We start from the raw sequence: 15,373 nt of genomic DNA, 5'->3' as shown, positions 1-15,373 counted from the left end.
AGTGACAAAATACTATACCATTTTCTCAAAGCCAACAAATAAATAGAACTCCATCTTAGATGACAACTCATCTATAAGGAATGTATATGCTATTTCAGTTATCACATCCAAACAACTAAATTCTAATTTTGATTTTAAATGAAAAAAAAGGAAAAAAAAGGTATTTTAAGAATTACATCTAAACATAGAAAAGTTTCTCACCTTTGCTTCTGAAGTAATCCTTTAAAAGATTGTTCAGATGAAAGATTCCCCTAATAATTTGTTAACACTGATATAAATCAAGGTTTTACACTGCATCATTGCTTTGATCATAAACTACTACAAAAGCACTGCAACCTAAATTCCGAATTAGGTACAATTGACATCACTCATTCTCGACTATACCTACGTATTCACAGATGAATATGATTCCATGTCAAAGCCAACAAAACTCACCATGACAAAATTTCCTAAAAGGATTAAATGGAGGTGGTCAGCATATGATGGAAAATAGTTTAATAACTCTGAATGCTTGATATAAGGATCTTTAATGTCTCATAAGTCATAAAGACAATGCCCACGCCGGGAACAACCTTGTAGTACTCAGGCAAAATGCCTCTATACAAACCTCGTACCCCTTCATTCTGAATTATGTGTCCAAATGTTCCCAACAGACTGGTATTATAGATGCGAGCTCGACCCCCAAGCCCCTCTAACTGCATCCGGCGCCTTACTAGATCCAAAGGAAATGTTGCTGCACGTTATAAGAGCCAATCAAACTCACAAGGTTACGTCAGATGTGAACATTACTATCTAACCAAAATTTCTCCCTCGGGAAAATAATATTCAGAAAAACTGACAAATATATACATGTTATGAATGAAAATTAGTTATTAGAGCATTTAAATAAATAAGTCATTTTAAAGTCACCAATGCATAATGTGTCTCCCATTAGAAGTTTTCCCCTTAGGTAGTAGGCACTAGATTTTTGCACCAATCACAAGCATTAGTGGTATAGAGCAAAACATCTAATGAAGCACATTATTAATTATAAAAGTTGTTCAACATACAGTGCAGGCCTTTAGCAGAAGAGGATACAAAATCTTTTATCTAAACAAACTTGAGAAATTAGATGAACCAATTAAAGACAGCATTATCATCAAGAACCCACCTGTTGATGACGCAATGCCTGAAAGACTGCCACAAGCAAGGCTGATCATGATTGTTGAATCATCAGGCCTAATTCATAAGGAAATGAGAAAATAATATTCATAAAAGTATATCCTCCAAGCATGACAATATAAGCTTCAACACAAGGCTATTCACCTTTGCGACTTCCAAAATGAACGTAAGCCTTCATAAACAGAAAAACTTATCGCTATACTCGGCCCAACACCCTGTATCACACAAAATAATTAGTTATGTCAGCTGTAAAATTAAAATATAATAACAGAATAAACACAAAATGCAAAATAACTCATTAAGAATTAAAGATGCATCATAAGCCTACCAATAATGTTGCTCCAAGTCCCTTGTAAAGACCCAAGAAGCCTTCTTCCCTGCATATTGTATTAAAGGCATGGGAGATGCCATTGTAGTAAATGGCACTTCTCTGCAAAGAAACATAATAAAATATTCTCAATTCTTGGCCACAAATAGAAAGTAATGATAAATCAGACCAAATTCAATCAAACAATAAATAGCTATCAAATTATACAATTCATTAATGCAAATAACCAAGGGCTTGAAAATAATCTCCAAGAATTTTCAATTCATTTAAGTCCATTACCTGTGCGGCAAGTCGGGTTCTCACTAGATCCAACGGATATGTGGCAGTAGCAGCTGTTATGCCAGACAAACCACCACCTATGAAGTGCACAAAGGGGTCTGTACTTGTATTTCCTCCGAGTTTCTCCCCCAAAATTGAATGTATTATCTGCAATATATGAAATTGATCAGATTTAAGGAATATATATATGCGGTAGCTTCTACATAACATATACATTTTGTAAAGAGCATCAGATGAGACGTTACACTCTTGTAGCGTTCATAGGCATAGAAGTTGACTGCGGTATAAGGAAGTCGATGGGCTACTGTCACCAAATTGCCTTTCCAAAATGCTCTAAATCCTTCTTCAGTGACAATGCGTGAGGCCTCACACCATATGCTAGGCTTGCTCAACGCTGCTGCTGCTGCCACATCAAATTGCATACCTTGCACCTAATAAATTTATGGCATATTGACATAATTAGTTAAACACTAGTTGATAGCAGAGCAATTTAAGTAGCATGACGAGAGATGGGCAAAGAAAATAAATTTTTATTGGCTATCATGGCTATCATGATTCGTTTCATTATTAAAAAAAAATGATATTACAGTGAAAAGATTATTAGTTATAAACTTACAATTTTTTAGTAGAATTTGAATATGATAATTACCAACAACAATAATTACAGCCATCTCCTTTCCCACTAGATAGAATGGGCTACACAGATCAAACAATAAGATTCAATTGTTATTATGTGGGTAACCATATAATTTTATAATAGTTTCAGCTATAATTTTCCTTGGTGTGCCTGCTAAACTACCCTTCATATGACTATTGGACTAACACTAATTCAAATTATTATTAGTTTTTTATTATCAGTGTAAAAATCATGATTAAATATCTAAATATCTGTGGTTGAGGATCTGTTCTATGGAAATCCCAAGAGAAAACCACAAAAAAAAATATAAATAATAAAAAAACCTGAAAAAGAATAGTGAGGCGTGAAAGTGGAGCAGTGCAGGTCTTTCCAAAGGCGCCTGCTATGCCACCGGCAAGAAGCTGAGACACAGTTCCCATCTGCGGCGGTTGCTGACTTTGCTGCTGATGCTGCAACACCTTCCTCCCGCCACGATCACCATCGTTCACCACCCTCTGCGCACCTTCAACCGTCATTCGCGCCTGCGCTTGCATTCCCCAAACTACCCCCCAAAATAAAAGAGGGGGGAATAACAAAAGAAAAAAGAAACCTCGACGGGAGATGATGAGGTTAGTGATACTCGTTACATTCTGTTTAATAGTTTTACAAGTAGAGTGAGTGAAGAACGAGGGTTTTAGGAAAATGGGGAACAGGGCTTAAGAGTTAAGATTTAACTTTTAAGAGTGAACAACCGACTAGCTGTGTAGCTGTACCACAATTGTTGAACTTGAAAGCAGAAAGAAACAACTGGAGATTAGGGTTTAGAAGAGGTTTTGTAGTATACAGCTGCAATTAGCGCCGAAGACCGAAGTCAGCAAAAATATCTCGATTCGGAATAAATCTACTACTTATGTACCGTTTAGGAAGTTATAAAAATAATTTTTTTGAACTTTTGACTTATAAAAAATAGTTGTATTAATATCTGATATAATTTTTAAAATTAAATTGTAATTTTTTAAAAAATTATTTAAGAGTTTATAGAGAAGTTAAAAAAAAATAACTTCTCTCATAATACTATTATTTTTTATTATATTTTTTTATAATAAACATTTTTAGCATTAAAACCTCAAACACAAAATAACTTATTTATAAACTACTTTTAACATGATTATTTATTGTTTAAATTATTTTTTTAAAGAGTTTAATAAAACTATTTATCTAAATTAGACCTTAGTTAAATTAAACAAAAAGGAGTTAAAAATTCAGAAAAAATTATGAAATTCTTCTTAGGTCAGGGTATTTCTACTAGAAAGAACATTACGTAATCTTTTCTAATATTAACTACTTAATTACTGAGCCTTTGTAGCGATTTCGCGTTTCTGTTTTAAGAAAATACCGGAAAATTTTGTTTTTATTCATTAAAATCATGTTTCAAAGATTTCCAACAAATAACAATCACATAAATACTATTAATAATAGGTGTTATACAAAAGAAATCAAAAGAAGCTTGAATACAATATATCATACCTAACCCTCTGTGCAACAAAATCTCAAGGGACAATAGCGAGGGGACTCTATGAAAGCAATTAAAATCCCACGCAAATCCAGATTAGCAACAGTGGCAAAATCTCTAATCATGCCCGCAACGGCGACAATTCCATGACGATAATGATAGTTACAGCAGAACAGAGAATTCAAATTGGATGGGAATTAAGAGCAATTACAGCCCTGGAGATTTCAAGACAAGACATATACCAGAATCAACTCAGAACAAGCATGGCAGTGATAATAAAACGTGTAAATGGGCCGTATTTAAGAAAAAGGTCAAACCAGAGTCAAAGTGGTAGTTTCAGTCTCAACACGGCAAATTTAGCGGTGGCAGAGTAACTAACTCGCTGTGACAAGTGGGTGGTGGCTCCAGGCCGAATCGACAATGACGATAGGGCGTTGGCCTTCGGCGGCAACGACAGCGATGCTTGCTGATAGCAGTAGCGACAGAGGCCCAGCGTTACCCTTCGCTCGCGGTTTCTCCCCCTCTGTTTGAACTTTATGCTTCTAGCCGCGACAACGATGGTGACGGGGTGGCAGCAATAGCTGCGTGGCAACGGAGTGGCGGCGCTGTCCTTTGCGCACGAGCTCTCCTTCTTCTCGCGTTTGTCCTCTCCCTCGCGAGCATTCTCTCTCTCTCTCTCCTCTGGCTCTGGCGACAGCGACAGCAACCGGCACAGGGAGCAGTACGGCGCGGCGATCCTCCTTCCTCTCTTCTTCCTCTGTTCCGTCACCCTCTCCCTCTCCCTCTCCCTCTGTTCTCCGTTTTCTTCTTTCTTCCCTTCTGTTTTCCCCTCGAGCTCCCCGTTCCCTTTCTTTCCCTTTCTAATTGTAGATTTAGGGATTTAGTATACAAATTAGGGATTTGTGATATTAGAGTTAAAATTAGGAATTTTTAGGACTAGGATAAAATATATACGAGTAATATAATAATTTTATAAAATATTTGAGATAGAATAATAATTTAAGATTCAAATATAATATTATAAAAATTACTTTCAAAACGTATAAGATTTTATCTATTAATCTATTAATGAGCTCAAATAATTATTTCTAATTTAAATTATGAAGTAAACATACTAATCACATTTTATAAAATACGGTTAAACTCGAAATATCAATTACCTAAATAAAATTATATGACCTTTCATTATATTTCCATCATAACTTTAATTTTAATTTATATAAAATAACTAATTAAAATAAAAGTTGTACATAAATATTAATTAACTTAAACTTAGAGTATTTAAAAAAATTCATTTAATCATTTCTAATAAATTAATCTCTAAGAACTTAAACTAATAAAATAAACCATAATTTATCCATAATTAAAATTATTTAAATTAAATTATATAATTTTCAAATTATGTAAAACCAACTATAAAAATTTACACAAGAATATTAATTGAATTAACTTCAAATATTAGTAAAACTAATTTAATTACTCTTAATAGATTAGTTTATAAAATAAAGAGTTCAAATTAATAATAAGTCATAACTTATTCATAATAAAAGTTACTTAAATTAAACTATACAATTCTTTCTTATTTTTCAATTACTAAAATTATGCAAAATATTCAATTATAATAAAATTACTTAAGAATCTCAATTGGTTTAAAATAAAATTATCTCCGAATTTATTTAATTATTTCTATTAAAATAATTTCTAAAATTATAAAGTTTAAACTTAATAAGATAAAATCACAATCTATTCATATTTAGATTTTAAAAAATGCCGGATGTTACACTTGATGCTGAAAACAACGTCGTTTTGCAAAAGGTAGCTCATTCTTATTAAAAACCCTTTGGCAAGACAGAAATTACCATATATTGTCCTAACCCCTTCATCAAGCCAGAGCTTCCTTCCCTCTGAAACGAAACTAAAGCGTCATCGAAGAAGGTAGAGTAGGAGAAACGAAGTTCGTATGCTGAAGAAGTTCAGTCATCGATCAAGGTAAGCTAATCCACAACGTTCCTGATCACATTCACATCAGGGTTCCATTTAGTGTAGGGTGCGATGCATGCAAATGCATTCTGCCATGGTTGCTTTCTGTTTCAATTTATTTGAAAAAAAGTTATTGTGTCCTCATTTTAAAGTTTTCTTAGGGTTCTGTGCATTGTGGGTTGATTTTATTTTTGTTTGAAAATTACAGATGATTGATAGATATGTAATTCCTGTTTTTCACCATAGAGGAAAGTTTGTGAGGAATGATGATGGGAAACTTGATTATGTGAATGGAAAAGTAGAAAAATTTTCAGAGATGGACATAGATTTTTATCAACTTTGGTGATTTAGTGAAGTTGTATGAGGGTTTAGGATATCCTAGTTACAAGGCAATATACCGATTTGATAGTACGGCTAGTGATATAGAATCTGAGCTTCATCATTTAACAGGGGATAGTGGGATTCATGAATTGTGTGACAATTTGATTAGGAATGAAGAAAAAGATGAGTTCTATGTTTACTTTGATCATGTTGTCAATGAACCTGAGTATGTAGAAGAAGCAGGATGTAAAAACCACGACTAATTAATCGCCTAATCAGGTAATTAATATTGCCTAAATTAGGTTCCAAAAATTTAGAGTGAGAATTTGAGGATGTAAATATGATTTTTGGACTTAGTAGATTTTTCTGAGTTAGAAAATATTTTTTCTGCGAAAAACTGCGAAAAATCACGAACCGGTCATATCGGTTCAAGTCTGCCCGGTACTGCACGAAAAAAAGTTAAAACAGTCAAAAACCTAAGAAAAATATTAGAAATGAAAATCGGGCGTTAATTTTAAAGGTTTGGCCAAAAGTTGGGACAAACGGGCTAAAAACTCTAACGGGTTGGACCGGACCCAAGTTGGGCCCAAGCCCAACATATAAATAGATTCATTTAATGAACCCATTTCAGCACACCACACTTAAACACAACACCCACTCAGCTGAAAAGAAAAGAGGGAGAGGAGAAGAGATAGAGCACTATTCACCAAGACCTTCCCAAGCTCATATCTTGAGCTATAGAGCTCCGATCGCTGCATCGTTTGCGGCCACGCGTTCCTTGCAAAGAGCTCTAAAAAATCCACCCAAGAAACTGGTAAGAAAAGCTCGAATCCCTCTCAGTTCTTCTCTTCAAAATTTTGAGTTTTAGGACTTTTGATTAAGTGAGGTTTTGTGATTTTGGGGTGTTTAGGTACACTCTAGCCTTTGATTACCATTGGATTGGGATTCCAAAACTATTGGGTAAGGTGAGTTGCTCTTGAACCCTTGTGAAATTATGATTAAATTGAGCCCTAGGTTGATTAGTTATGATTTATATATATTATAGCTTGAGGTTGTGATTATTAGAGCTTGTTGGTGCTTGTTGGAGTTAAATTGGTGGATTGCTTGTGGTGGAAAGCTTAGTTTGTGCTCAATTTTGGGTTTTTGGTATATTGAAAATCGACCAAGGTATGGTTTCGATTTTCTCTATGTAGTATATAATATTCATGGACACTTAGGCTAGTGACCTATAGGACAGGTTTGATTTGATATGGTTGTTGATGATGGTTGGTTGATGATGTATGATGAATTGAATTTGTTAATGTTGATAAGTAATGATGTGGAGGTATGATGTTTGATGAATTTGAATGAATATATATTGTTGACTATTGATATAAAGCCGGAATGAGGTTGATAATGAGAATTTATAGTGATGGAATGATGATTGGTGAATGTGTTGATGGATGATTAATTTTAATGTTGTATATAATTGATGTTGATTGTTGATAATATTGAAATGTGATGGAAAAATTGTATAAATGGTGAATTGTGACCCAAGAGGGTAGATTGTGCTGCAAATAGAAGTTTGGTATTGATTTAGTTGGATGTGGCTTGAGAATTTGGAAAATTGAGTACTTGTGGAATTTGGTAAAAAGGGAATTTTGGTGAACTTTGTCTGATCATAACTCATGCCTCTGTTTTCAAAATTTGTTGAAATTTGTTTAGAATTAAAGTCCATTGAAAACCCTTAAAATTGATATAAAGTTTGCAAAATTTGAATTTTTGTAGAGGAAGTTATGATCATTCAAAGTTTGGTGTTAAAATATGAAATTCCGCCAAGTTGCAGAATTTTGTGATTTCTGGTACGTGCGCACACACAGCCTTATGCGCACGCACACTCCTGCGAAATTTTAAACCTGTGCGCACGCACAGACCTTTGCGTACGTACACGCAGGGGAAGGCTTCCTGTTTAGAGCGCTAGCACAGCTTGTGCGCGCACATACCCGATGAGGATTTACAACCTATGCGCACGCACACGTTGGGAAGGGCAGCCTGTTGAGGGCGCTAGCACAGCTTGTGCGAGCAAACAGAATTGTGAAATTTAGTACCTGTGCGTACGCACACCTCTATGCGTACGCACACATCTTAAAAATCTCCTGGGCGTGCGCACGCACACCCCTGTGCGTACGCACACGCCCTGTTTTATAACTTAAACTTTGTTTTTAAACTATTCCACTTTCCCAACAAGATTGTATACTTCTATGACACCATTTTAAGACTCTTGGGCTTATTTTTGGGCATTGAAACATGGGAAAGGTCTTAGGAGAAATTATTTGGTTTTCTTTGAAAAATTAAAGAACGGAGGCTTAGGTTTCTGGTGTACTGAGGATGGGTTTGGTGGATTGAGAAGAGCGAAAGATGTATGAATTGAGAAAGTGACGGACTAAAGAGTTCGAAATGAAAATGTTGAATTGACAGTGGTTGAGATGAGTCGAGGACTCGAGATGAAATGATGGATCCATGATATGCTGAAAACGTTTTTTGAAAACCGCTGAACTACTGTTTTATAATGAGATTGATGAGACCTATGGGTGCGGCAGGGACGGTGGTTAATCCCGCCTATCGAGGTAGCAGCGGCGGCGTAAGGACGGTGGTTAATCCCGCTTACGTTGAGATGTGAGGTCTGTGGCAAGAGTATCCCGCTCACATCCCTTTGGATCAATAGAGTGTGCAGGCACAAAATCCTGGATGGTGATCTGAGCACCATATCTCGGGGGTTCTCAATGATGATTCCGAAGGGCGACATCTCCATGGAGGTGTGTCGGGCTGGCAGTTGAACCAACAATGTGATATCACAGCTAATAGAACAGGCATTCATCATGTGCATCTTCTAATTGTTTGTTTGCTTTGCCGACTTGCAATTATATGCCTATTTGTATAACATGCCTAATTGCTACTTGAATTACTTGCCTTAAATGCCAATACTTGTGTTTTACTTGCATTGTATATTATCTGTGTTTTCTACTGGGATTGAGGAGGTTCGGAAGGCAGTGGCGATGGGATCGCATGGAGGATAGGTTGGTGAAGGCTGTGGGACAGCGGAGAACTGTTTGACTAGAAAATTCTCTAAGTTAGATTACCCTTTTAATATGTTAAGGTTTAAGTTATGTTAAGGTTTTATATATGCTTTACTGTTTCTAGTTATGCCTTAAGATTGAATCTTGTGATGGATATGAAGTCTAGGATTGCCTTTGGCGTCCCGGCGTCTTATATCTTACATCACTGGGCACTGTTACCATACTGAGAACCTCCGATTCTCATACCATATTCTGTTGTTGTTTTTCAGATGCAGGTCGCAACCCACCTCGGTGACTTGTTTGGATGGTGACAGAAGCGGAGGATCATGATACTTTTTGGAGTCTTTCAGGATTATTTTGTTTATACATCTCTCACTTTTGTATCTTGCTTTTGCCTAGAGGCTTGTATTGAGAGAGAAAAACTTGTATAAGCTATTTCAAACTTCAGTTTCTGTTTTGTCTGTATATATGGCTAGCCGGCTTAAACTCCGCGAGCCGTGGCTAGATTCTTATGATATCAAACTCTTATCTGTTGTTATATTATATCTATATCTTGTGCTTTAAGTTAATAGCTCTGTTAGTACATTCTGCGCTTTTTAAATCCTATTTTTGAACTATAACCTTCATCAAGCTTCTAGATTATATTATTTTTTCTATATATTATATGTATGAGCTTTAGAACTGTCGTAATCATTGATTAACCTTTGCTTTACAACGCGAGGTAAGGCTTAGGCTAATTAGGGTGTTACACAGGAGGCGAAAATGCAGGAACTGGGAATGTTGAGTGCATAGAACTAGATGACATCTGTGATAATCTGATGACATCATCCTCTGATGACAACTAGGAGAGCACAGAAGATGAACTTTACAAGCCTCCACCTCCGGGGTATAATGATGACAGTGATGATGAGAAGAGCAGTGGAGAAGAGAAGCATACCAAAAAGAAGAGAAGTATGACTTACAAGGGGAAAAAAGTTGTTGTACCAAAGAGAAAAATAAAAGAGAACAAGAAGGATCCACTAAAGAGGAAGGATGCACCAAGGAAGAATAGATCGAATATTGGTGGAAAAAGACCCAATGTACAACCAAGTGTTGGGCCCAGTGTAGACCAACAAACTGGGCCTTCTTTGAAAACTGGTGGGCCTAGTAATGGGCCTATTATACACTCAAGCTCCACTGATTCAGAGTATGACTATAAATACCATTTAGATGATTTTCATACCCCTGTTTCTTCTGATGAAGAAGTTGAGAAGCAGCACTGGCCCGTGTTCAACGATGAGTATGGATTTGGAGAAGGCCACTTTGAAGTAGGCACCAAGTTTGCAACTTTTGATGGTTTTAAAGAAGTGGTGAAGGACTTGTTCATATCTGAGGGTAGGGAGCTTTAGTGGATTAAAAACGATAAAGAAAGGGTTCGGGTGGGCTTTAAAGGAGAAGAATGTCCATGGGTTGTACATGTATCCTACAATAATTCTCTTAGGTGCTTCCAGGCTAAAACTTTTAAATCTGAGCATACATGTACAAGGGACATGGGCAGTAATGCTGCTGGCCAACACTGGCTGAGCAAGAAAATTGAAAAAAGGCTAGCTATCCATCCTCTGATGACTAGGAAGGAGGCTAGTGATTTTTTGAAAGATGAGTTTGGCATACATCCTCAAGATAAGATGGTTTACAGGGCACTAAAGGAGGCAAGAGATAGAATTGTCGGAAGCAAGAGTGAGAAATATGGAAAGCTGAGGGATTATCTATTTGAACTCTTACGCAGCACCCCTGGAGTACTGCACTCTTAGAAGTGATACCAATTCCACAGTCCCCACTAGTGTTTGATAAGATATATATATGCCTGGATGCATGCAAAAAAGGCTTCAAGAGTAACTGTAGACCTTTAATAAGTTTGGATGGATACTGATGCGGGTGCATCATTGCCTATTTTTAGTTGTTATTTTAGTAGATTTTAGTTTAGTTGTCATACAAATTTTGTTAATAAATAAGTAATAGCATGAAATATCTCTGCAAGAAATAAAATCTCAAGCATAGCTGAGTTTTAGCTAATATACAAGGTAAATATGATAAAATAGATCACACTAAGTGAAGTTTTGATTTTGAGTATTATTAGCACACTTAGTATATAAAGATCATCTTGTATATTACCTTGATGCACTTATTTTCTTGATGATAGGAAAAGCAGAAGCAGAGGAAAACAAGGAGCTTAAAGGGTGAAACCGAGAAGAAACTATGGAGAGCGCCTTTGGTGCTATGCTTTTCCTCAAGAACACTGTGAATCTCCAGGAGAGTGCCTTTGGCGCAACGCTTTTCTCAAAAGTGTTCCTCAGCGTTAGAAGAGCGCCTTTGGCGTTCCGTTTTCACCAAAGAACACCTGCGATAGAAGAGGGAAAATTTAGCTGGCGACGCGTACGCGTGGGTGACGCGTACGCGTGAAAGTGATGTTTTTAGCTGGTGACGCGTACGCGTGAAAGTGTTATTTTTGAAAGGCCACGCGTGAGCGTGGGTGACGCGTACGTGTGGAAGAGCGCCTTTGACACTAACGCTACGCCTTCGATGCCAACGCTGAAGATGACACGTACGCGTAGGTGACGCGTACGCGTGACAAGTGCCAAAAAGCTTGATGACGTGCACGCATGGGTGACGCGTACGCGTGAGTGCACGAACGCTACACTTTCCTGAAAAATGCTACGCCATTCTGAAAGGCTCATCTTAATTAATTTTTCAATCCAAGGTTACTCTAAATTCAAGCAAGCGAGCCCACAATTGTCAACCAATCCAGGCCACAAGAATCATCTAGAATAGTTAATTTTCATTTGATTGTAATTTGTTTTTAATTTTATTTCAATTTGTAATTTAGGAAAGCCTATATAAAGGCCTTAGTTTCATAGAATTAGGCATTCTGGGAGGACACAGACATGGAGAATTGAAGGAAGGGGGAGAGAGTGAAGACTGATTCGAAATTCTGTGATTCGGACCCCTCCCCTCATACACTTTTCTTCCCTTTCTCTTCTTTTCTTTCTTAGCAGTAGTTTAGTTTCTTAGTTTGTAATTTTCATTTATGAATTCTTTAATTTTTATTTTCAGTTTTGAATTCTTAATCTTCATCTTTATTTTTATGCACTTTAGTTTCCTGCAATTTGGTTTTTATTTGAGAGCAATGACTACTTAATTCCCTCTGCATTTGGGAAAGGAGCTCTGTTTCAATTTTGATTGAATTGATGTTTATTTCTTCTTCTCTTCTTCATTCTATCTTCATACTTGGATATCTATTAGAATCCTTGCAAGAGAGTTTTGTTCTTCAAAGATCTTTGGATCTATTAGAATCCTATTGTGAGCCTCCAGGGAGGGATCATAGGTTTTTGTTTGAGCTCTCTTGGCATAATGATGTTGTTTGTTGATTTAGAGTTGGTACGTAACATATAACCGCTCTAATATTGGGGTCTTTGGAATTATGTAGTATGAGATTAGAAATCATATTTGTTTATCTAAGAAAGAGTCTGTGTGCTTTATAGATCCAATTACTACCGAGAGAGGGATTGGAACTACTTGAATTACATGTGAGCCTTGAGAAAGGGATCATGAAATTCAGTTTAAGGCTCTTGTCTCATAATCCTTCTGATCAATACACTCTTAGTTGGTATGTGAGATATAACCTCTTTGAGTTGAGGTCTTAAGGGTTGTGTGGCTTTTGGATTAGCACTACCAAAAATCTTGATTAAAATGGCAATATTATTATGGCATGTCCATAAAACTGCCATTTTTTGGCTAATTTTGGCAGTTTTAGTGTCTGTCGTAATGTTCAATTCTTTTGACAGTCATTTTCTTTTTTTTTTCCCTTTTTATGTGTTTTAAACTGAGGAGGTGATGGATCTGAAAGTGATTAGTGTTGCATTTGAGAAGGGGAGAGTGATGTGAATGATGAACCCTAATCTCTTGTCGCTGTTCATCTTCCACCTCTCTCATTCATCTCTTTTCTGCCACCCATTGCAACTCATCTCCTCGCCGGCGTCACCGCTGCAAACAATGTCGTTGATGTTGCCTTCAACGAGCTCTGCGATTTGGTTGTGCCTTCTCTGTCACTTCCAATAGGTAATTTATTTCATCTTCTTCTTTTTATTTTTTCTCTCACTTCATACTTTTAGATCTAGTTTATGATCTAGTAGAAAAAAATAGTGAATGCTTGCTCACTAAGTCGTGCCAGTAAATCAGATCTACCAAAATGTTCGACGGCATCCTCGGTCAGAGATTCGTCGCGAAATGGTTCCGTACTTTGATTTCTCTGTTTCTATTCTTCCTTCTTCATGTCTTTCACTTATTGCGGATATGCTGATTGTGATTTTCAATTTCTTATTTTATCTCCTTTTATGTTTTCTGTGAATCGTTAATTAAATAGACGAAGTTTAGAATCCAATCGATGTGATAAGGAGAAAGAGGACCGCGATGGAGAAGTCTATTAAGATTCGCTTACAACAGTCTTTTTTTCTGCTTTTGTTTTAGGAAATTTGTTTATTTGATTATGATAGATAGATGAGATTCTTTACTGGAGTCGATATATGAATTCATTAATGCACAATTTTAGAAGAATGTGCTAGTTTTAGTCTTTCGTGATTCAACTATAGTCAAAAGATTTTGAGACGTTGTTCTGTTTTTAGTACATTTTAGTACAACTGATTCTTGCCAATTTTGGGTGATCAATTTTGTTCTTGTGACAAATACATTATCAAACTATTGGCCCAGAAAAATGGAAAGGTTCGGAAGGAAAAGTCGACATGCTTGTATGCGGGATAGGTACTGGTGGTACCATCACTGGTGCAGGGAAATATCTGAAAGAGAAAAATTCCAACATAAAGGTTAACTGTTCTTTAGATACATTTGCAGAAGATAATTTCTGCTATAATCATGGTGTTATTTTCTTGTTATTATTTTTCTTTTGACTTTTGGTCGTTGATTGGTATGGAACTAACTGAAAGTCCAGTGCTCTTAGGAGAAAAACCTGGTGAGTTACAACCTCTTTTGTGATAATGACTTGTATTTTTTTAAAAAAGGTTATTTATTTATTAGAAGTCCTCAAGGTTAAGGTCCACAACTTTATTTTTAGTACCCAGTGATTTACAATTTGTCATTATTAATGTGTAGGTCCACACAAGATCCAGGGTGGTGCAGGCTTTGTCCGTAGTGTATAGGAAGTCAATCTTCTCGATAAAATCATCAAGTAAGCTTTATTCAAGAGTTGATAAAATGTTGTGATTCATGAATACCTTTTAGTAGTATTTGCCTTAAAAGTTACACGAGCATTCAATATGTTTGAATTGGGAATAAGACTAAAAAAATGATGCATTTTATGTTTTGTTAACTCTTGAGATATGTTTAAATTGGCAGATATCAAGTGAAGAAGCTATAGAAACTGCAAAGCAACTTATGCTTAAAGAAGGCCTGTTTGTAAGTTCCCAAATGTATGTGTATTAGTATTCTGTTGTGACACTTGTAATTTATTAACTTTATTGTTGATGCTGAACCTGTTGATTTTGAGAATAATGGAATTCTCTGGCTCCCTCCTGAACCAGAAGATGCAGAAGACGAGCGAGAAACTTTTTTTGTTGATGAAGATGATGAAGACAACGATGGAAATGGGAATGCCATTGGTGAGTGGGGATATTTGTGCAATTCAAATAGTTTTGGAAGTGGAGAGCATCGCCACAAGGATAGGACAAGTGAGGAGCAGAAGAAGGTAATGAAGAATGTAGTAGATGGACCTTTTAGGGCATTGGTGGCTCAGTTGTTACAGGTCAAAAACCTACCTGTTGAAGACAATGGTGAAAATGTTTGGATGGAAATAATCACATCTCTCTCATGGGAAGCTGCTACTTTATTGAAGCCAGATACTAACAAAAGTGGAGGGATGGAACCAACTGGTAATGTGAAAGTCAAATGCATGTCTACTATATTTGAAAACTAGTGTTAAACCCGTGCGATGCACGAGCTTGTATTTAAATTTGACATGTTAAATTAAAAATAATATTTTATAACCATAAATTTTTTGAGTTTAGTATAACACGATCATCGTCATTATATAATAAACGTACTGAATATGCTGTTTTATCTTTTTTCAAAGT

At 36.2% G+C, this 15,373-nt stretch overlaps 1 protein-coding gene across 1 annotated transcript; it reads right to left on the bottom strand.

Annotated features, from left to right (window-relative positions):
• Nucleotides 1-246: 246 nt before the first annotated feature.
• On the bottom strand, nucleotides 247-3,287 carry LOC112743505 (uncharacterized). The gene is made up of 7 exons (XM_025792726.3): nucleotides 2,729-3,287; nucleotides 2,014-2,199; nucleotides 1,769-1,915; nucleotides 1,490-1,591; nucleotides 1,306-1,376; nucleotides 1,151-1,218; nucleotides 247-733 (listed from the first exon to the last, which is right to left on the bottom strand). The coding sequence occupies exons 1-7, from the start codon at nucleotides 2,936-2,938 to the stop codon at nucleotides 495-497; spliced, it is 1,023 nt and encodes a 340-aa protein (XP_025648511.1). The 5' UTR covers nucleotides 2,939-3,287; the 3' UTR covers nucleotides 247-494.
• Between the last annotated feature and the right edge of the window lie 12,086 nt (nucleotides 3,288-15,373).

This window comes from Arachis hypogaea, chromosome 14 (assembly GCF_003086295.3).
Source record: "Arachis hypogaea cultivar Tifrunner chromosome 14, arahy.Tifrunner.gnm2.J5K5, whole genome shotgun sequence".
NCBI classification, from domain to species: domain Eukaryota; kingdom Viridiplantae; phylum Streptophyta; class Magnoliopsida; order Fabales; family Fabaceae; genus Arachis; species Arachis hypogaea.
The sequence above is the reverse complement of the archived record's forward strand: the minus strand, read 5'-3'. Positions and strand labels throughout refer to the sequence as shown.

Coding starts and splice junctions, on each gene's coding strand:
- LOC112743505 (XM_025792726.3), bottom strand. CDS start 2,938: ATGCAAGCGCAGGCGCGAATGACGGTTGAAGGTGCGCAGAGGGTGGTG. Junction 1,916..2,013: donor CCTATGAACGCTACAAGAGT/GTAACGTCTCAT, acceptor CATATATTGCAG/ATAATACATTCAATTTTGGG. Junction 1,219..1,305: donor TCATTTTGGAAGTCGCAAAG/GTGAATAGCCTT, acceptor CTTATGAATTAG/GCCTGATGATTCAACAATCA.